This window comes from Petaurus breviceps, unplaced genomic scaffold, assembly GCF_028583685.1.
Source record: "Petaurus breviceps papuanus isolate PSGF00001 unplaced genomic scaffold, PetGlider_PUasm1.0 115, whole genome shotgun sequence".
In the NCBI taxonomy this organism is placed as follows: domain Eukaryota; kingdom Metazoa; phylum Chordata; class Mammalia; order Diprotodontia; family Petauridae; genus Petaurus; species Petaurus breviceps.
The window spans coordinates 9,322,891-9,344,938 of record NW_027185612.1 but is presented as its reverse complement, the minus strand read 5'-3'; the positions used below and the strand labels follow the sequence as shown (position 1 = coordinate 9,344,938).

The 22,048-nt window shown below is 34.2% G+C and overlaps 1 protein-coding gene across 7 annotated transcripts in view; it reads left to right on the top strand.

The window, feature by feature from the left end:
- The window catches only part of LMBR1 (limb development membrane protein 1), a 194,183-nt gene that overhangs the window by 157,792 nt on the left and 14,343 nt on the right, over positions 1-22,048 (top strand). For 6 of the 7 annotated variants that reach the window (XM_069084508.1, XM_069084528.1, XM_069084518.1 and 3 more), the window contains 4 exons: positions 41-118; positions 6,619-6,692; positions 6,948-7,038; positions 8,347-8,413. In XM_069084508.1, coding sequence (XP_068940609.1) covers positions 41-118; positions 6,619-6,692; positions 6,948-7,038; positions 8,347-8,413 — 310 coding nt within the window. Of the gene's footprint in view, positions 1-40; positions 119-6,618; positions 6,693-6,873; positions 7,039-8,346; positions 8,414-22,048 lie in introns of all 7 variants that reach the window. The other variant, XM_069084512.1, reaches the window with a different exon arrangement.

Genomic DNA, 22,048 nt, shown 5'->3' with positions numbered 1-22,048 from the left:
AGTGCACTCTTATAGTTACCATCTTTCTTGTTCTTTCCAGTCCATTTCAGTCCTGCTGGTTGCCTGCAACATTCTTTGCCTCTTGGTTGATGAAACAGCAATGCCAAAGGGATCGAGGGTAAAGTAAAACTTCACTGACATTTTCTTTTATAGATGTTCTTATGTTTGTCCTTGGAGTATTTCAAAGAGTAAAAACTAAAAACTTTCATTTATTTAGCATTTTATATAATATATTGAGAATAATAATATCATTTTCTTTGTGCAAAAAAATACTTTCATTGGCTGTTTATGATTATCATCACCCTTTCCCAGTTTTTATTGGAATGGTAGGTAACATTTTTATTCAGATATATGACTTAAATTTAGATACAAAGTCTAGAAGTTATTTTAACATTAAAAAAATGTCAGTTTTTTTCTTTAAGAAAATACCAATCTTACAAAATGTTGAAATAAATGCAGTTAATCAAATGCATTACGTTTTCATAAAATGCTGATACTGAGCTTAAAGGGAGGCATGCCTAAGAATAATTCAGTCTCATGTTTTATTAAACTGAATAGGAATACATGCTTGTTGCAGGAAATGGAATGTACCTTTTTATTTTTAGGGAGTAACTTTTCTGTGGGAGCTTAAATAAAAACAGTTTTAATATATTCAAACATGTAGCTTATTTGAATATCTTCTCCTTTTAGAAGATATTTTAATGGACCTATGATCTCAATGATTTTAATATTCTCTCTAAGGATCTAGGTAATAATCTACACCTGTCCATCCTGTGCTACTGTTATCCATGTCCTCCCATAAGTTTTACCGAGTGTGCTGGGGGCCTTCCTTCCTTTTTTCCTGATGCTGTGAGAATACCCCTGGAGCATTAGGCTATCTACTTGTTATCCTTTGCCTTTTCTATGAGACTGTCTCATCATCCATCTTCTTTCATTTCCCTGATGACTTTCTTTACTCCACTTCTTTCTAGTTTTTTTGTTTACACCCAAAAATGTACCACTCTATTGCTCTTTGTGATACTTTAATTTCTAAGAGATTGGGCAGGCCTAGGGAATCTGCAGCCTTGAGACCACATGTGGACCTCTAGGTCCTTGGGTATGGCCTTTTGACTGAGTCCAGTTTTTACAAAACAGATTCTTCTATTAAGGGCATTTGTTCTCTGAAATTTGGATTCAGTCAAAGGGCTGCACTTGAGGACTTAGAGGGCTACATGTGGCCTCAAGGTCACAGGTTCCCCATCCTGGAGATTGTTTCATACTTACAACTGCAGCAAGATGATCTTTAATGATCATTCTCTATAAGATTTTACAAATAATGTGTACTCTAAAGTTTTGCTTTTAGCTTCTCCCTTTGCTTGTCAAATATGTCAAGTATTTTCTGACTAAGACATTTTTGGGTTCTTTTGGACTATTTATGGTGGCAATTGATATTTTATTAATTAAACCTGTATGAATTTAGTATAGTCCACATTTGTAGCCTTTCTCCCATTTATTTGATCAATTTTTATTTTCAATAACTTGTTTTAATAGGTCAGAAGTGAGTTGTTTCAATAGCAGGTCATATGTTTTCCTCATTTTTATTTTTCTAGCTTTACATTTATTTTAATCTTGGTTCTAGCCAATTGTACTCTGACTACACAGTTAATTGATTCAGTAATGAGATCCACATCAATAATGAATCATTTCCTTTCCATTAATATGTAATCTGTTTCATTTTAAAATATTATTTTGTACTTAAATGTCTAGTACCTTTTGGTTCTTTTTAAATTCACAGTATGTAATAATTAAAATTATAATAATAACAACAATAGAGGATATATGATGTTTTAAGGTTCTCAAAGTGTTTTATAAATATTATTTTTATCCTCAAAACAATCTTGGGAAGTAGGTGCTATTATTACCCCCATTTTAGAGATGAGGAAACTAAGGCAGACAGGTTAAATGACCTGCCCAGGATCCAATAGCTAGTAAATGTCTTAGGCTAGACTTGGACTTTGGTTTTTCTCACTGCAGGTCCAGCACTTTACCCACTGCTCTATCCAACTGCCTCTATAGGCTTAAGACACTGGATAGTTGATGTCTCATTCTTTTTTCCAAACTTCATTGTTTGTGTGTATGTATGTATATATTTGTGTGTACATGTGTGTATATATGTATCAACGTATATGTGTGTGTGTGTGTATATATATATATATATATATTTGCAGTTATCACCTATTCTTACCTTTGCATTGAATTCACCAAGGAACAAAATATAAGTTGAGTTAATTTGAAAGGTCTTATTGAGTTCTTTGTATAATTTCTCTACCTCTTTATCCTCTGCAACAGATTCTTTTCATGGTGATCTTTTTACAAATATTTTTTTTGAGGGGTGAGGGCAGTACAATTGAGGTTAAATGATTTGCCCAAGGTCACATGGCTAGTAAGTGTTAAGTGTCTGAGGCTGGATTTGAGCTCAGGTCCTCCTTGACTCCAGGACTGGTGCTCTATTCACTGTGTCACCTAGCTGCCCCTCTTTTTACAAATAATTATCATGAGCGCTGTAGTAAAGTTGATCAAATGCCCCATGAAATATGAGTACATGACAAAACTAACTTTGCCAGTTTCTTTATTTACCTCTGCAAAGGAAGAACCTTTTATTCATCCTTCTGTTTAACCCTAACTTCCTGTTTTCTTCTGGCTTTGTTTATAGAAAGAATATCAGAATTGATAAAATTTAGTTCCAATAGTAGTATTGACTGTTGGTCATTGGAAAAGGATCTCACATTCAGAGTATCAATAGCTAAGCTAAAGTTTATAGATGACCTAAAAACTGTGATTAGCTTTTCTAACCCCCTTTCTTCCACTCTGCTACCATCACTGTACAAGTGGAAAGGCTATAAGACCATATACCATTTTAATTTTGTTTCATTTTGTTTTGTCATGGTCAAAGAATTCATCATAGGGTGACTAGACTACTTGTGATGAATCCCTTTCTATTTAACTAGGCTGGTTCTTGGAAAACAAACTAAGTCTGTTGCTGGGATCATACTTTGAAGCCTTTCCAACATGGTAGTCCCTTCTAGAGCTTGGCCAGTACTTCTATAGCCTTTAAGATCATACCACAATTAGGCCATTAAGTATTAAGATTTTGTGCAAGATATAGAAGATACCACAAAACACACACACATATTTGTGTCTAGATAAAAGTCACCACAGAGTTTCATATTTGTAGAGAAGTTGTAATGGTTATATAATGATTAATACCCCTAGTTATCAGAGTCAGGTAAGAGAATTGTGTATTGTGTTTTTGCAATACAGTATCATTAAACTTGTGATCAGTGTCTGCTTTAAGCAGGAATCACTGAGTACTTTTTACTCATCTTAGTCTTTGAACTTTGAAATCCTGCCACCTCTTCATCTCCTCCACTTGTAATCCTACTGTTATAGCTTAAAGGCAGAGGTCACTTTTGTGAAATTCCTAACCCACATTAGGAGCAAAGTGTATGAAACTGGAAGAGACCTTAGACTTTATCTACATTAACCCTTTCATTGTATGGATGAAGAAACTGATACCTTGGGAGGTTAATTGACTTACCCAGAGACACAGAAGTTGTAAGTGTCTGTGGTGAGACTTGAACTCTTGTCCTTTTACTCTAGAATTCTTTTGATTACACCATCCTGCCTTCCAGTTACTTATAATTTCCACTACCAGAGCCTTTCTTGAACATGTAAGCTTCTTGAGACTATTTTTTTATTCCCTAATACTTATCACTATGCTTCATGTATAGTAAGTTCCCAATAAATATTTATTAAAACAAATTTAGTTGTTAAAAGTTTTCCATCTCTGTGACTCTTGTCCTCTTTTTTATAGCAGCTTTCTGCTGCATAGTATAGAGTTTAGATTCTTAACCTGTTTAGAGTATCCTAGACTGTTTCATTTCTCCCAGGCACTTAGAGAGAGGCAGCTCCATAGTAGCCAATTAAGTATCACATACATAGTATGTGCTCAATGAATGCTTGCTGAATGGAGAGATTGAGCTGATGCATCAATATCTCTGCCTTGGATGGACATTATAGGTGAATATTGAGTTGGATCTAGAATTAAGTAGGAGGAAGAGAGCTATCTAGTATTTGGGAAATTCATTCCTCACTTTTAAAAAATAACTTTAGAATTCTCCATAAAACAAAAAGCAATTTTCTAAGTACTAGTTTTTCTACTAATGTTCTAGACTGCAAATCAGAGAATATCAGTCTACAAAGAGCTAAAATTGTAGGTCAATTTTGAGATGTGTAATACGTATAAATAATCTTTAGCACATTACCAATGAGGTATACAAACTGTGCCATAAAAAAAATACCACAAAGATGTAAAACCATGAAGGATTATAGATGGATCAATCTGGAGACTGCACTGATACCCTACATAACATTAAAAGGCTTAGAAGAAGGCCCCCAGCATTTGGGCTACATGCAAAGTATAGATGCTTAGCGTCTGTAGCATTTGAGAAAGTACTCAAATCAGTAAGGTCATGGATCCAATGAATCATTGGCTTCACCGTATTTAATTCAGCTCAGTAAGAATTCATCTAGTTCCTACTTTGTGTCTGGCACTGAACTAGATGCTGAGAACACAAGGACAAACATCAAGCACACTTCCTGCTTTTAAGGACCTTATGTTCTGGGTGGGGAGAGTTAGGCATGATAATATGCATATAGGTAAGTAACAAGAAAATGTGTAAACAGTAAATCCAGAGCGTCAGAGTGGAAGGTCTTTAACAACCATAGAGGAAATCTGGAAGGTCCTCATGTAGGAGGCTGCACTTTGAAGGGAACTAGGAACATTAAGAAGCTGTAGAGGAGTGGCTAGGTGGTGCAGTGAATAGAGCACTGGCCCTGGAGTTAGGAGGACCTGAGTTCATATCTGGCCTCAGACACTTAGCACAAAAAACTCGCTATGTGACCTTGGGCAAGTCACTTAACCCCAAATGCCCTACCTTCCTCCTCAAAAAAAAAAAAGCTGTAGAATAAAGGGAAAACAGGCCAAGATGAAGGGGGATAGCTGGTCCAAAGGTGGGACATGGAATGCTGTGTAAGGGCACCCACTATGTTAGGAGTTGTAATGGAAAATCAATCTGCAGGAGCAAATCAGAATCAGAGTGTAAAAAGAGCTTTCTATGCCAAATCCAGATTTGTATTTTATTTTAGAGGCAATAGGAAGCCACTGAAGCTTCTTGAGCAGGGGAGGGACATTGTCCAACTTGTGCTGTGGGAATTCTGAAATGTTCCCTTTCCCAGCCAACTAAGCTGTTTTCCCCCCATCATTAAAATAGTTCCCAAAATTCCTTTTCCTCCTCCCTGGATTGATTAAAGGAGATGGATTCCTGGTCCTTCCATGGTTATTACTCCTTGCTTTTTAACTAAATCTGACTTTTGTATTTGTGTACAAATACAACTTATGTATTAGTTTTAAATTTATATTTGATTGCCTATATGACATTTAAATATTTTATCCTATTATCCTAAATTAAGATGTCTGATATGATGCAAACTCCTTTTGTCCCCTTTTCCCTCTCCCATGTATGATTGTTGCATTAGATTTTTTTTGAAGACTCTGTTTTATTCATTACTCAGAATTGCTATACTTTCAAATTTCATTACTAGGCTTTAAAAAAAACCCAATACCTTATAATAATAAAAAAGACCATGAGCTATTTTTAATAGCTACTATTTATATCACGAGTAGGTTAATCAGTTCCTTAGTATAGAAATTTTCATGTACAGTTTTTTTTGTTAGCTGTAAAAGTTTCTCATGTTTGACAAATTGAATTGGTTTTGCCCGTTTTTTGCATATTTTTTTGCAATTTGCCTTTTTTTTTTTTTTTGCAATTTCTTTTGATTGACCACCATATTATTTATGTTATTGACCTTGTTTTCCTGCTTTTTTTAGTCATGGCCCAAAGCCTCTCTTTAAAACTCTAGATTAAGACTGAGGCTTTGAGGTATTCATATTATAAATAACTAGGGGCAGGCAGATGTATCTTTTTTTATTAACGTTTAATCTGTGTCCCAAGAAAGCTTTGGGCAATAGCATATTGTTTCCTTCTTTAAAGTACAAGAACAGGAATTGGACATACCCATTCACTTTTGGATTTTTTGTTTTTGTCACAAAAACTTTACAGGGTGCTTCTCATTTTTAAATGACATTATTGGTGTGATACATTTCAGCATCAGGGTGACCATACATTTTATTTTCATGAGATTATTCTGGTTTTTAGTAATTTTTCCCCTCAGTGATTTCTCCCCCCAACCCCAGTTTCTTCTAGAATAGCAACACAACCTTTTCTCTCTTACAAATATGTTAATACTGTGAACACCTTATGTGAACAACTTATGGTAAGTAAATGAATTACATATGATATGTCAAAAGTATTATGAAGTAATTCAAAATCTTAAGGAGTCAGAGAAGGCACATTCTAAATGTCATGTTTTATTTGCCCTTGAAAGCCTATATATTCCAAAGTAAGTAGTTGTCATTTTTTGAAAGTCTTACATGTATCAAAGTTATTAAATTTATGAAAACCAAATGTCTGTACCATTGAAATTTTGAAAGGTTTTAAAAAATGTTTTTCTTTCTAGGGATCTGGCATAGGAAATGCTTCCCTTTCTACTTTTGGTTTTGTGGGAGCAGCTCTTGAAATAATTTTGATTTTGTATCCTTTTTAAAAGTAGGAATTCTGTCTGTTAACAATTATTCTGTCTAGTTTTCTTGGACACTGGTAGTTTACTAAGACACTTTCCTGGGAAGGGAGAGAAAAGACCAGGTCAGTCCTTCTCAAGCACTCGAAGTGTTTTTTTGTTTTGTTTTGTTTTGTTTTTCCTTTGGTTCTTAAGGCTTTTCGGAGACTGCTGAGAACCGAAGTGAAACTTGCATTCCTTTGGAGAGCTTTTCTCCTTGATTCTCACAGTTACCTTATGGTGTCCTCCGTTGTCGGCTTCTACAGCCTGCGCTTTTTTGGGAGCTTTACTCCCAGGAAGGACGACACGACGATGACCAAGGTAAGGTAGAGACTTAGGTGCTGATGCCCACCCTTTGGCCACCCAAGACATACTGACTGTTTTATTTAGTAATTGCCCTGAATGGCTCATTTACTGAGATCAGTATTTGTTTGTAAGCTGCGCAAACACAAACTGGAAGATTTTCAAAATGCTGAATGAGTGGGAAAAAGGATGTGCTCTGTTTAGTTTGGATGGCATCCATTCACTTGTAAAACGCCTGAAATAGCAGGGCTTGTTAACCAGCTATAGAAAAGCCAGTGAAAGGACTTTCCTCCCCCCCAATGAAAACGTATTGCTAATGAGTAACTTTGATTGTGCTAACTGTACTTCAGGAACTTGTTTGAAATCTGAAGAACTTAGTTGCTACAAGTAGTAGAGACAAAGCATTTCAAATTTGAATAATTAAAATAGGACTAAAGGGTTCTGTTCAGTTACATTTTGCAACCTGAAGTTAATTTGACTTTCCACAATTTGACACTGGTTTCAAAAAACAAAATCTTATATATAGTGATTCAAACAAAATGTCCAAATATTTTGTTAAAGTAGTACCACAAATTAAGAAGAAAAATGAACATTATAACTCAGGTTTTTTTTCTGTTCTATATTCATTGTTTTCATTTGATTATTGGAAAGGGTTCCGGAGAAAGCCTAAAGTGATTGCTTTTAGTTTGCTAGAATTTTTTTTTAAGACAAGCTAAATTTATGTTAAGAAATGTGTAATATCTTGTTTAACTGCTAGAAAATAATAATATTATTTTTATTTTAATGTAAAATTTGTTTTAATAATATGCTTTATTTCAAAATTTAAGATAATAACAATAAGATTGGTATAAATAGGGACTTAGTTCCTAGAATGTAGATAGGTTTGTGTCTTTGATTATTTGTTTTTAAGTTAGTACTAAAGAAATGAGAAAGTTAGTGGAAATTAATTTAGAAAAGTTGGTGCTATTTTGATTTTTTTTGGTATAGGTAAGTGAATATTTAAAAAAATAATTTTTTTAAAAAAATTAACTATAGTTCACAGTCAGTACTCACTTCCATAAATCATATTCTGTTATCTCTTAAGTGATGAGATTAAATGATGCCTTTAAGTATCTTTTAGGAATTCAGGATGTAATGTTAAATGTATGCTCAGAAAAAGGGTTTCTTACTGGCTTTTCTATTCTATATGGAGAATTATAAAATTTCATTAATAAGCAAATAAAATATAAAATGTGGGATTAAAGGTTTTCTAGAATTTTAACTAATGAATTTTTTCTTCCATCTACTATTTAACGATCAACTTTTTTTTTTCTTTCTTGAAAACAGATAATTGGAAATTGTGTTTCAATCTTGGTCTTGAGTTCTGCACTACCTGTGATGTCAAGAACCTTGGGTAAGTTTAACTGAAAAATTGAGCAGAAAGTTCATTCTACTTTTGAGAGCTTTGGTTAACACTTTCATGTGTGATCTTTAATTAGAAATTTTTCTCTTAGGAATGTGATCACCTTCTGAAACACATCTTTATTTATTTAATATTCACGTAATTTAACTTGCAGGGATCTGAAAATAATAGGGACAAATCCAGCAGCTTTCTAAAGTAAAGATCAAACATTTTTCATATAGTAGCATCACCTCATCAAATTATATGAATGTTTTCACATGACCATATCACTTTTTAAGTCCTCTGGTGAACAAACAGACTTAAAGATTCCTTAGTGGGAAAATAATATAATAGAAATAATTTAAAAGTATGTGACAAAAGAATGTTCAAAAGTAATATTTAAGCTAAATCCAGAAAACATTAAAAATTAGGGAAGTGAATAAGTAGATATTGATTAATGGTGTATTTTACCATGATGGTCAGAGATTTGCACATCATTAGTGGTCTTAATTTTTGGATTTACAGAGGTTTTCAATAATATTTTTAATTAAAGAAAAATTTTCCTTTTTGCACACATATTTGAGCAAGTCTTGTTTTTAATCAGCTTGTCTTTTACAAAGCAATATAATGGAATGTTTCCTTCCCAAGTCTTTCAAGAAATGTTATTTCTACATAAAATTTCTCTTTAGTTAAATTATAGTAAATTCTAAAAACCTATACCTTAGCTTATGGAAATACCATTAGTTGACAAAGGTGAATTGATCATTTAAAAACTGCTAACAATATTAAGTTGCCTTAGTTTCAGCTTTTATAGAACTTCCATTATTTATGCAAAACTCCTCAGGGGGAAAAATGTAGCTTGTGCAATTGCAAGCTTTGTAGTTTTGCTCACAATTTTTATGCATAATTTCATCTTTCAATAAAAGTTAAAACTTTGTATAAACATGACAAAGAACTATTCTAAATGCTAATATGGCTTTCTTTTTTCTCTTTTTTTCTATTACCTTGGCTTTTAAGTATAGGGTATGTCATTGTTTTGACATCTGCCTGTGGTGTGCTTATCTCTAAAATGTGGAATATATACAGTTTAGTGATTTGAAACCAAATTTGACTATTTGTATTATGACATTTCACAAATAACTTTTGTGGCATTGAAGACACCATGCCATTTTAACACTTGTATAATTCATTTATGCACTGTAATTTAAGATTAACTGTTGGTAATAATATGAACTGATTCTATGGAAAAAAAGTGCACACGCTGTGCGCCGTTGCTAATACAAAGAAAACAAATTAATGGCAAAACTCACTTTTTGAAGACCAACAAATGAAATTCCTGAATAGTTTGCCATAGAGATAAATAAAAGAATAAAACAGAAGAAAGGAAAAGAAAGATAGGACAATTAAAATGCAGCTAACAAATGCCCAGACCCAGCTGTCCAAACAGGATTAATAGAGTGCATTAGAGTACAGTGAGTCATGTGGTGCTTTGCAAAATATCAACATGCATTGCATTACATGTTATGCCCAATGGCACTGAATAGATGAAAAGAAATAAATACGTTAAACAGATTCATAGAGGCTTTTCACAGTATTAGAAAAGCAAGGTTCTAGGCTAAAAGAAAAAAAAAACCCTGGGTTTTAGCATTATGGGAAAGGCAAACCAGAGAAAGTTATCAAGTAATTCACATATTAACCCTTTAGAATTGAGTATTTGAATTTAAGAAGATAAAATGTAGGCAGTTGTGGATATTGTACTTAACTATAATTAAAGATTTTTGATCATCTAGCTATGATGTCTCCAGGGCAGGGGGTAGAGTATATATTTAACAACTGAACATAAAGCTATAGAATTGTTCTGTCTTTATTTCATTGCTTCTTCCCAATAAATCCTGGTCATCAGGGTAGTGTCATTTGCCTCTGTGAAATCAACTAGCAGCACTATATTGTTTAGATTGAAATATGGCTAGTACCTAATGTGAGGTGTAGTGAGGAAAATAATATCAATCTTCCCTTTTTTCCTTTTAAAATAATAACTTAAAATTGTAAACAGTACTGAAAGGAACTTGTTATATTTTAATGGGGCAAATAGTTTAAAGCAGAGACATTTTTGCTTCAAAAGTCGAAGTATTCTATGTTTATTTTAAAAATACACCAATAACTAATGAATGGTATATTACTAAAATTATACAGTATAATTTTTGAGTTATTTTACTTGGTGACTATCATATCTAGTTTTACTTTTTTAGGAAGAAAAAACATGTTTTATGAATATATTAGATTTTTCACACAAAAGAGTAAAGTGAAATTATGCAAGTATGTGTTAGTTTCAGGAACATTGAGACCCTCAGTTTAATATTTTCAGTACACTGAATATATCATTGATAATTTTAAGTTGTGAGAAAATGTTAATCATATGTATATTCTTCCAGATGAAATGAATAATAGTTGTGATGTTAGAGTTCACTAAAAATACAAAGAAACCTTGTTTTTAAATATCTGTCAAAAACTCCTTAAACATGTTATTTTTAACTGATTTGGATACTTAAGACATGTTTAGACTGAAGATTTTGAAGGCCCCAAGTTTTTTAAAACTTTCAGATTAGACCTTTTAGTTATATCACTGTAATTTGTTTAATTGATTGGTAAATTACCATAGTAAGTTTGAAATATAATTTCCTACCAATGTATACATATGCCCAAGTTTTTCTAAAATTAATGCATAGTAGACTTTTTTTGGGTATAGTTTTCTAAGAAATAATAAATTCTGACCAAAAACCATGTTTTAATCGTTTATATGCCTTAAGGAGGATATAGCTTATACTGATAGATACTTTGTACACTATATTTCAAAATCTCCTTTAACTAAAAGTGAAAAGCATTAGTAGAAATAATTCATGTAAATCAGATCAATAAGATGTTTGTTGGGAAGTCTCCATTGTGTCAAAATAAAATTCATGAATACATTAAAAAAATTATACCAGTAGGCTTCAAAGGTATTTTTGACCAACTCCTCTGTTTTATTCATTGTTTAACAGTTATCTTGTTTTCTTTCTGATATATTTTCTGCATTTAAGACATGATTAAATATTGTACATATACTGTTAGACAATAATTCTGTCACTTTCCCAAATGCTCCTTAAATTTGTTTTAATCACCTCCCCACATATTTCTCATCCAATGCCCATACATCTTCTTATAGGAGATAAAGTGGATTATTCCCCTTTGTTTCCTTTATGAGGGGAGTCTGTTTAAAAACCAGTCTTAGAAAAGGGCTTTATGTGGGCTTTCGTAAATGTATCTCTAAATCTTTCCTTCTCCAGTCCTTTTTGTCTAACACTGGAAGAAATGACACTTTCAGAAATACTTTTAAAAATGAAAAATAAAAGCTACCAAACATTTAATTGCTAAGTGAGTACCTAACATTTGACTGATAACAAAGAATTTACTTGGATTCATTATGAAAAACTATTAATAACATAAAAAGTTATATTTGGTTTGTGTCATACATTAACAATAAACAAATTTAACATATGATCTTGGCTCTTACTTGCTGGTTCTTATTTTTCTTGTAGCTTATGGCTAAAGATAATGAATATTATACAGTATGTATTTGGATATGTATGTATATTTGTATATATATTTGGGTATATGTGGAGTATACATATATACATATACATTTATATACATATATACATACATACACATATATAGGTATGTGTGTGTGTATGAGAATATATGTTTGGATTGTTGTGTAAGCCTTTTTAAAAAAATATTTCCCGAGTGTAGAAATCTATGTAGGTAAGTATTGGGAGGAATTGACTTAAGTAAACCCCACTTTTTTAAAAGCTGATAGTCTAAGTATTCAGGACTATTGAGATTTAAGGACATAAAATTCTGACCAAGAAAATATCAACAGGGCAGTAAGGCTAGTTGGCTCTGTATCAGAAATCTGTTGACAAATACTCAAATTAATTAAACTCAAACAAACTTATTGAGAACCAACTATATGTCAGGCATTGTGTGTTATGTATGATATAAATATAGATACAGCACAGATATTGCCCTTTAGGAACTTATGTTCTAAAAGGGGAGAAAGATATGTACACAAATAGGTGCAAAGGAGAAAGCTAGTCAAAATGCTATGAGAAGGTTGATGATGGAGAAACTTCTTTCCAGGCCAGGATTGGATGTGTCCAGGGAAGGATTCATCTTGGAATTAGCATTTAGATGAGAGGATTTACATCTGGAACCCTTTCATTTTATACATGAAGATTCTGAAACAGAGAGGTATTACTTGTCTAATCTCTTACCGGTAATAAGTGCTAAAAGCCAGATTTGAATTGAGAGCCTCCAGTTCCAAGCCCAGTGTGGCCCATGCCACAGGTGCTCAACGGATCAGGTTAAAAAGTATGATATTGACACATAGCTGTCTGGTTTCCACTTAGCGCACAAAGTTTGGCAGCATTCAGTTTTTCTGGTGTGTGTTTTTATGCCTAGCCACTTAAAGGTAGCTTCACATTCTACAAAATTAATTGTAGATGGACAGCTTCCATTGCTGCTAGCTCATACTCATAACAAAATGGCTATATCTGAGTGTTGGCACACAGACTTTTGGAAAGGACCACTTATGGGGATGGAAATCAGATTGCAAACAGTTAAGAAGGAAGTGGGTGGTGAGAAAGTAAAGATGATGAATATAAACTATTCTTTTTAGGAGTTTGATAGAGATTAAAGTGAGAGAGAAAGGACCCACACATACAAAAATACCAATAGCGTTCTATTATTGTTCAGTCGTATTTAGTCATGTCTGACTCTTCATAACCCCATTGGGATTTTCTCAGCAAAGATAAAGGTCTGGTATTCTATCCACTGCACCACCTAGCATTCTTATTTCTCTTATTGAAAAGTACTAGAAACTATGGGAGTGGCCATTAATTGGGCAATGACTTGACAAATTGTTTTATATCAATATAATGAATATTATTTTGCTCTAAGGCAGTGGTGTCAAACTTAAATAGAAAGGGGTCCCTCTAGGCCACATATTGACTTAGAAAAACACAAATTAATATTATCTATGTTTTACTTTAAAAAACTTTTATCAATTGTGTTTTAATCTGGTTTGGATTGTGCTTGGATTTATGGGGCCAATAGTCTATGAGTTTGACACTTTTGTTCTAAGAGATGGATTCAAAGAAACCTGGGAAGACTTATAAGAATTGATGCAGAGTAAAGGGAGCAAAAAGAGAAAAAATTGTGAGATGATTACAGCATTGTAAAGAAAAACAGCCCTAAGAGCCCTTAAGAACTATGATCTATATAGTGACCAACCATGATTCTAGAAGACTAATGGTAAATCATGTGTCCCATCTCTTGACTGAGAGGCAGTAGACTAGGTTTGCAGAATGATATGCTTGTTTTCAAATATGACCAATACATATGCTACATGGGAGAACTTTGGGGGTTGGGGTGGAGGATTGGTGGGGTAAATCAGGACTGGTGATGGGGATGCCAAAAAAGAAGTAAAAGAAAAGAATATCATTGAGTCATTATTTAAATTGCATAGAAGAGAAGAGAAAAAGTTCAGAGGATCAGATAAAACAGACAACATTGAAACTGAGGTGTTAAATTTATCATATACTTTTAAAAAATTCTGTATGTGACAGAGATTTGCAGTTAGCTCCCTTTTGTATCCAGGGGCAAATAAAAAAATGCTGAGTTTGGAATTCAAAGCCTTCTATAACCAGCCTCCTCCTATCTTTCCAGTCTTCTTACACCTTACTCCCTGACACATATTCTTCAATTCAGTGACACTTGGCCTCCCAGCTGTTCTGTGAATAAAACACTCCTCTCTGCTCCAGGCATTCCATCCTCTCTGGCTGTTCAACATGCCTGGAACATTCTACCTCCCCTGATCCAACTATTGACCTCCCTTATTTCTTTTAAATTCCAACTAAAATTCTGTGTTTTAGCAGAACCTTCCTGAACTAAAGGCAGTAGGTGACACAATGGATAGAGTGCTGGGCCCAGAGTCAGGGAAATCTGAGTTCAAATCCAGCCTCAGACACTTACTAGTGGTGTGACCCTGGGCAAATCACTTAAGCTCTGTTTGCCTCAGTTTCCTCATCTGTAAAATAGAGATAATAATAGCACTTAACTTGAAGGGTTATTGTGAGGATCAGATGAGATATTTGTAAAGCACTTAGCATAGTACTTGGATCATAGTAGGTGCTACATAAATGCTTATTCCTTACCTTCCAAGCCCTCTTAATTCTAGTGCCTTCCCTTTGTTAATAATGCCCTATACGTCCTGTATATATTTGCCTGCATGTTGTTTCACTCAATAGATTGTAAGCTCTTTGAAGGCCAGGACTTTGTTTTGTCTCTTTTGTATCCTTTTCACTTAGCACAGTGCCTGACATACAGTAGGAGCTTAATAAGTGCTTAGTGATTAATTGACTTATATATAAACTTTTTTCTCTTCTTTGTATATGGAAGTTTGTGTTCAATGTTTGTCAGGTTAAGAATTAATGAAAAATTAAAATTAAATGCTGAAAAACAAAATTTTAAAGAAGGAAAAGGGTTTGACAATGAAGAATTTTAATAATGGGAGAATATATGGATGATAATGTGAGTGGAAATTAGAGTCAAAGAGAATTTTTTTGTTTGAAGATGAAGAAATCTGAGCTTTTTTGTAGGTTGGAGAAGGAGCCATTTGAGGGGAAAGAGTGAAGACACTGATAGAGCTAGAAGGCTTTGCAAAGAGGAAGACTGGCTTTTCCTCTAGACTGAAAGAGGAAGGAAGAAGAGGTAATAGATTGCAGTTCCAGACATTTAAAAGAATTGAGAGAGAAGATGAGATAATTGCTTCCTCCTGTTCCTCATCCCATGAGCCCAGTCTTTTTAGTAAAATAGTGGTCAAGTTCATGTACTGAGAAATGAAGTAAAATAGGGATTTGAGGAGAGAAAAAAAGTTTGAAATTATAATTTTGGAAACTGATAGTAAGAGACGAATAAAAGAATTGTTATATAGTAGTGATGACCCTTTTGAGATTAGATAGCATCAGCTTGTAGTGGATCAATTATCACTTGTTTGGTGGCAAGCAGTGTTAGGAGTAGGAAGGAATACATTAATCACCTTTAGGAGTTAGCAAGGTTGGATTGGGGAGAACAAGGCATTACTTAGATTTTTGTCTGTACCATAATTGTTTTAGAAACAACTTGAATTTTTCACTTGAAAAAAATTTCTGGAAGGAATACTCTGAAAAGTCTCTGGAAATAATTTAGTCAAACTTAGGACTATATGTGAAAATGTGATCAGAACTGGAAATTAAGATAGGGTCTGATTTATGCCAAGATAATTAAAGATCTTGAGTGGTTAAACTATTACAAGAAATGGTGAAAATGAATCAACTTTTTTTTTCTTTTTGGAGGGCATTTGGGGTTAAGTGACTTGCCCATGGTCACACGGCTAGTTTTTGTGTTAAGTGTCTGAGGTTGGATTTGAACTCAGGTCCTTCTGACTTCAGGGCCGGTGCTCTATTCACTGCGCTACCTAGCCACTCCATGAATCAACTTTTTACCTTATTACTTACCCGTTTTTCAGCAGCAACAGTTTGGAGCTATTGAAATTACATTCAATATCTTCTCTTTATTTTTTCTTCTAATTTTGAACTTGTTCTAATTCGTGGGTGGTTTGACTGCATGTAAACATCTGATTCTAAAATGATAAACTTGTCAGTAATCAATTGTTTCTGTCAAGAATCACCACTTATACTTTTTTGTAATGGTAGTTAATTCTTGCCTTTTCTAGTATTTTCCAACTCCCTTTCTGAATAATGTATTTGTTATTTACAGAAGTGAGGCTTTTGATAAATTTTTTGGTAATTTCTTAGTCCTTAGCCCTATTTTCCAGTATGTTCTTCACAGCCCTCTTTTGTGTTCATTTTCACAATGAAGCAAGCAAATATCAAGTTATATATTGATTTGGTTTTGGCATATTCTTGTCAGGTTCTTAATTTCTCTACTTCTTTATCTTCTACCACATATGCATTGCAATTATCTTTACAGTAGTCTTTTTGTGCATGCTTTCCATGAACACTACAAAGCAGGATGATGAAGTGCCCGATAAAATTATATTTTAATTGTTTGGATGGATAATGAAATTGACAATTGCCAACTCCTTTATTTGCTTCTCCAAAGAGAATGTGTAAACCTTTCTTCCGTTTGTTTTTAACTTCTTTTTGACTTTTAGCATAGTCATTTTCCAGTTGTCTGTGCATGCATCTGAGCATCTCAGATATATTTTAAAGTACTCACTATAGGAGTTGCATGATGCCCATATAGTATGCTTTATTCTCATTTTCTCCTTCCCTTTCCTCTCTTTCCCATTGTTAAGAACAGTATAAGATAGAAGTGGATATGATTTGAGATTCCTTTCTCTTCCTCCCAAATCAGAGCTTAGACATGTGAATATCTTTTTAAACCAAAACTTGTAGCTTCCTAGTCCACCTATCAGAGTTGTTGATTGTATTAACAAGAATGTGAGTCAAGAAAGTAAAAAATTGGTTCTGCTTAGGACAGTGCTTGAAGTCAGGCAGAGAATGGTCTATCTACAGTACAGGAAGTTGTATGATATTTAACAGGAATTGATTGCTTTCTCTTAAAGTAGGATCACAAGCTGTATTAACTGTTAAAGTGTGTGGTAAAATTATGGTATTCAAGAAACTTTTATTTATTTCTTTGGGTAATAAGGCAATTATTAGACATCTACTAGCATTTTCACGTGTTGGAAAACTGACAAATTTTACCTATTTATGGATATTGGTAACATTTTAACAATCGTTTTAAGAAGAATGGGGAAAGAAATTTGTTTTATCTTTTCCATATTTAATATATTGGGAACAGTTTATTCAAGTGGAGAAGAGCAAAATTTTGGCAAGTGATGAGGGTAGCATTATTAAATACTTAAACAGTAGAAGATTAAAAATAAGAAAACTCATGAGAGTTATGATGGCTATTCATAAGGAAAAGTAATCAGAGTAAGTAAAATTTCAAGGTAATTAAATTGTGGGTTTATACTCTTAAAGATAGAAACACATTAAAATTGACCTTGAAAAATTGAAATATCACACCAAAATTGGCTGAACCATAGAAACAACAGATTAACATGGGTTATGCTCTAAGGACAGAAACATCACTGAGAATACTGACTGCTGAAAGAGCCAGGAGTCATAGCAGAGCACAGGCCAATTAAGGAGACTATTAATAGACAATGTAGTTCCAATGAAGAAGAAAAATAGTCACCATAATATTAAAAAGTATTCATTGGAGGGAAGTGACCCGCATTGGGAGTACTCATCATTGATAAAATGAGAAATTCTGATGTCCTCAAACTCTTCCTTTCCCTTCCTCTGTCAAAAAATACATGCAAAAATTTAGAAAATGACACTGTATATTACATGAATCTAACTTTTGAAGGAAGAGTATGTTTAATTTTAAAATATTTTATAAAAATGATGAGCACATTGAAAGGGGTATGTTATCAAACACAGATAAGAAATTATGTCCTATTTGAGAAAAGGTCACACCTTCAGGTACCTTGCCTTTGTTTACATCGTTCTTTCCCTGCAATGTCTTTCTTCCCCTTCTTCAAATATTGAATTCCTACCCATCCTTTAATGTCTTTCTCTTATGAGACTTCCTACAGTATGTCATCCCAAATTCCCTTAGTGGAAGACAGCCTTCCTCCTCAGACTTCATGCAACACTTTGTTTTGTACTTTCCAAATGTATTTATCATATGTTATTGTGCATTGTCATGAATGTGTTTTTCTTATTCCCCTAAAAGACTCTAAGTCTCATGAGGCCAGGAATTTTTTATTCTCCAAACTTTTTATCTTTCTAAGCACCTAGCGTTTCTTTTATAAATGTTTGTTGAATTTGTGTAGCCCAAAGAAAGCTAAATGTATGACTTATTATTGTCATCAATTACAGGAAAAGGTTTACTTTCTTCACTAAACATTTATGAAAAATATTATGCTTATGATGTGTAGTGCAATATTCTAGACACTGGGAAAGGTGAAGTATGGTCTCTGCCCTCAGGGACTTTATAATCTCTAATTTTATGAAGGCTGTACTAAGGAGTTTTTCATGAACTGAAATGAATTGAGAGATATAGAGAATACAGACTCATCATTGAGAAAGGAAAGGAGGGAGGGAAGAAGGAAGGAAACAGTTATTAAGTATTTACTCTATGTCAGGCTCTGTGCTAAGGGCTTTAAAAATATCATCTCATTTGATCCTCACACCCTGGGAGGTAGGTGCTGTCATTATCCCCATTTTGCAGGTAAGAAAGCTAAGGCAGACAAAGGTTAAATTACTTGCTCAGGGTCACATAGCTAGTAAGTATCTGAGGCAGCTGAACTCAGGACTTCTTGACTCCAGGTCCAGTCATTTTTTCATGCACTATCTAGCCACTTATGGTTTGTTGGTTTCCCCCTCTTCTCCCCAACTCTCCCCCAAAAATATTTGTGATTTTAGAATTACTTTGGAGAAATTGTGCAGATCTATTAATGAGTACAGGCTGCTGTTTACAACCTAGGTTCATCTTTTTAATGCCAGTATTCTTCCAATAATAATTGAGTCATGGAATACCCAGGTCTCAGCTGAATAATGCAATTAACATTCAGGACACACTATTTTTAAGGCACTATGCTTATTTGCTGGGGATACAATGAAGTGAAATAGTCTTTGTCTTTAAGGAGCTTGTGTTCCACTGGGATAATGGGGTACAAAAAATACACAAGTAATACAAAGTAATTTCAGGATGGAGAGAACACTTGGAGGGAGTCAAGGGAGGCCTTATATTGGAGGTAATACTAAAGTTAGACTTTTAAAAGGAGCTCAGGATTATGTAACATCTCCATGTCTGTCTATCCTAAACGTGAGGGGGAGAAGACATTTCAGATATAAGGAAACTATTTATGCAAAGACATGGAAGTGGGAGTCATATATGGGTTCTAGCCCCTAGGCCAGTTTACTGGAAAGAGAGTAATTGAAGGGAAATGATATGAAATTAGACCTAAAAGGTAGGTTGGAGCTCTGTTGAGGAGCATCTTGAATGCCCATCACAGTAATGATTTAGAATAAGTTTTAGGTGACTAAAGCAGACATGAAAAGAACTGTTCAGTAAACATAGCATAATACTAACCTACCTTTCCCCCTCCCTCTAACTAAATCCTACCCCTTCTTCAAGGTCTCCCCTGATAACTTTAGCTGTCATTGATGATTTAAAACTAAATGCAGTCTTTCTAGTGAAATCTAATTTGAACTCTGCATAAACTGATATGTTCACTGCTTAATATTTTAAAAAATGTTTTGTTGATGCCTTTTGTCTTTATATCAAAGTCTCATTTCCCATCATCCTCTGGGAGGAGTTTTCCTTAGAAAACAGTTAAGGGGCGGCCAGGTAGCACAACGAGTAATAGCACCTGGGATCGAATCTGGGCTCAGACACTTAGCACCCACCCAGAAACACCTGGCCATGTAACCTCGAGCAAGTTACTTAACCCCAATTGCTTAGGGGCAGCCAGGTGGCTCAGTGAGTAAGAGCACCGGCTCCAGAGTCGGGAAGACCTGGGATCAAATCTGGGCTCTGATACTTAGCACCACACCCAGAAATAACTGGCCGTGTAACCTTGAGCAAGTTACTTAACCCCAATTGCTTTAAAAAAAAAAAAGATAAACGTGGAGCCAAGATGGCAGAAGGACTCACCTGAGCTCTTGCAAATTCCCTTCCAAATAACTTTAAAATAACACCTCAAATAAAATTCTGGAGCAGCAGAACCAACAAAAAGGTGGGGTGAAACAGTTTTCCAGGCTGGGACAACTGAAGAGGTCAGTAGGAAAGGTCTGTCTCAGTGGAGTGGTGGTCAACCTTGGAATATGGCACAGACCACACTCAGACAATGCCAGCAGCAGGCTTTATAGGCAGTTCAGCAGTAACAGCTTCAGGAGCATTCAACCCACAGATGTTAAGGAGGTCAGAAGGATATTACTGGGGACCTTTTACTGGGACTGGGTGAAGAACTTGCATTGTCCATTTATAGTTCCATGTCAGTCTGAGAGCTAAGAGGAGCTTTAGCTCACTAGTGCTTGTGGTGGCAGGGGTATAGGGGTTCTGCTTACAATTCCATGGTGAAGAAGAATGGTTATGGTCACTCAGAGAGCAGACGATAGGCTAGGAGAGCAGTGACCACACTTCTCCTTATATCATATCACCTTGGAAGGATCAAAAACTTACAGATACTCACAGGTAGCACTGAAAACAGCAGCAAGAAAGGCCTGAAGCTTGGGATAGTGCCCCCTCCACCCAGGGAGCTGAGCCCAACTTGAACATAAAATTAAAAGTCAAGAAGTGGACTGGAAAAAAGGAACAACTTGAACATAAAATTAAAAGTCAAGAAGTGGACTGGAAAAAAGGAGCAAACAACAAAAGAAGAATCTGACCATAGAAAGTTATTATGGGAATAATAACTGGGAAGGGCAATACACAAACCCAGAAGATGGAAACTAAATCAAAATAGCTGCATACAAAACTTCAAAGAAAAATGATATTTGTCAAAGGCCCCAAAAGAATTCTTGGAAGAGCTCAAAAAGGATTTTAAAAATCAAATAAGAGAAGTAGAGGAAAAATTGTAACAAGAAATGAGAGTGATGCAAGAAAATCATGAAAAGAGAGTTAATAGCTCTCAATAGGCAAAGGAGGCACAAAAGAACACTGAAGAAAGTACCTTAAAAATAGAATCAGCCAAATGGAAAAGGAAGTACAAAAGCTTTTTGAAGAAAATTTCTTAAAAATTAGAATTGGGCAACTGGAAGCTAATGATTCTATGATTTTTATCAAGAAACAATAAAACAAAGTCAAAAGAATGAAAAAAGTAAGAAAATGTAAAAACATTTTTTTCAATTTTCCAAATGTTTTTCCAAAACATTTCCAATTTTCATTGGAAAAACAACTGCCCTGGAAAATAGATCCAGAAAAGATAATTTAAGAATTATTGTGCTACCTGAAAACCATGATAAAAAAAGAGCTTAGACATTATTTTTCAAGAATTTATCAAAGAAAACTGCCCTGATATCCTGCAATCAGAGGGCAAAATAGAAATTGAAAGACTCTCCTGATCACCTCCTGAAAGAGATCCCCAAATGAAAACTCCCAAGGAGAAAATATTGCAAGCAGCCAGAATCAAAGAATTCAAATATTGTGAAGCCACAGTCAATAACACAAGCTTTAGCTTTTAAATTAAAGGACTGGAGGACTTGGAATGTGATATTACAGAGGGCAAAGGAGCAAGCATACAACCAAGAATAACCTATGCAGCAAAACTGAGTATAATCCTTCAGGGGGAAAGAATAGATATTTAATGAAATAGAGGACTTTCAAACATTCCTGATTAGAGCTGAATAGAATATTTGACTTTCAAATACAAGACTCAAGAGAAGCATAAAAAAGGTAAACAATGAAAGAGAAATCATAATGGATTCAATAAGGTTAAACTGTTTCTGTTCCCATGTGGAAAGATGATACTTGTATCTCCTAAGAACTATATTATTATTAGGACAGTGTGAGTTGATTGTGATGGGA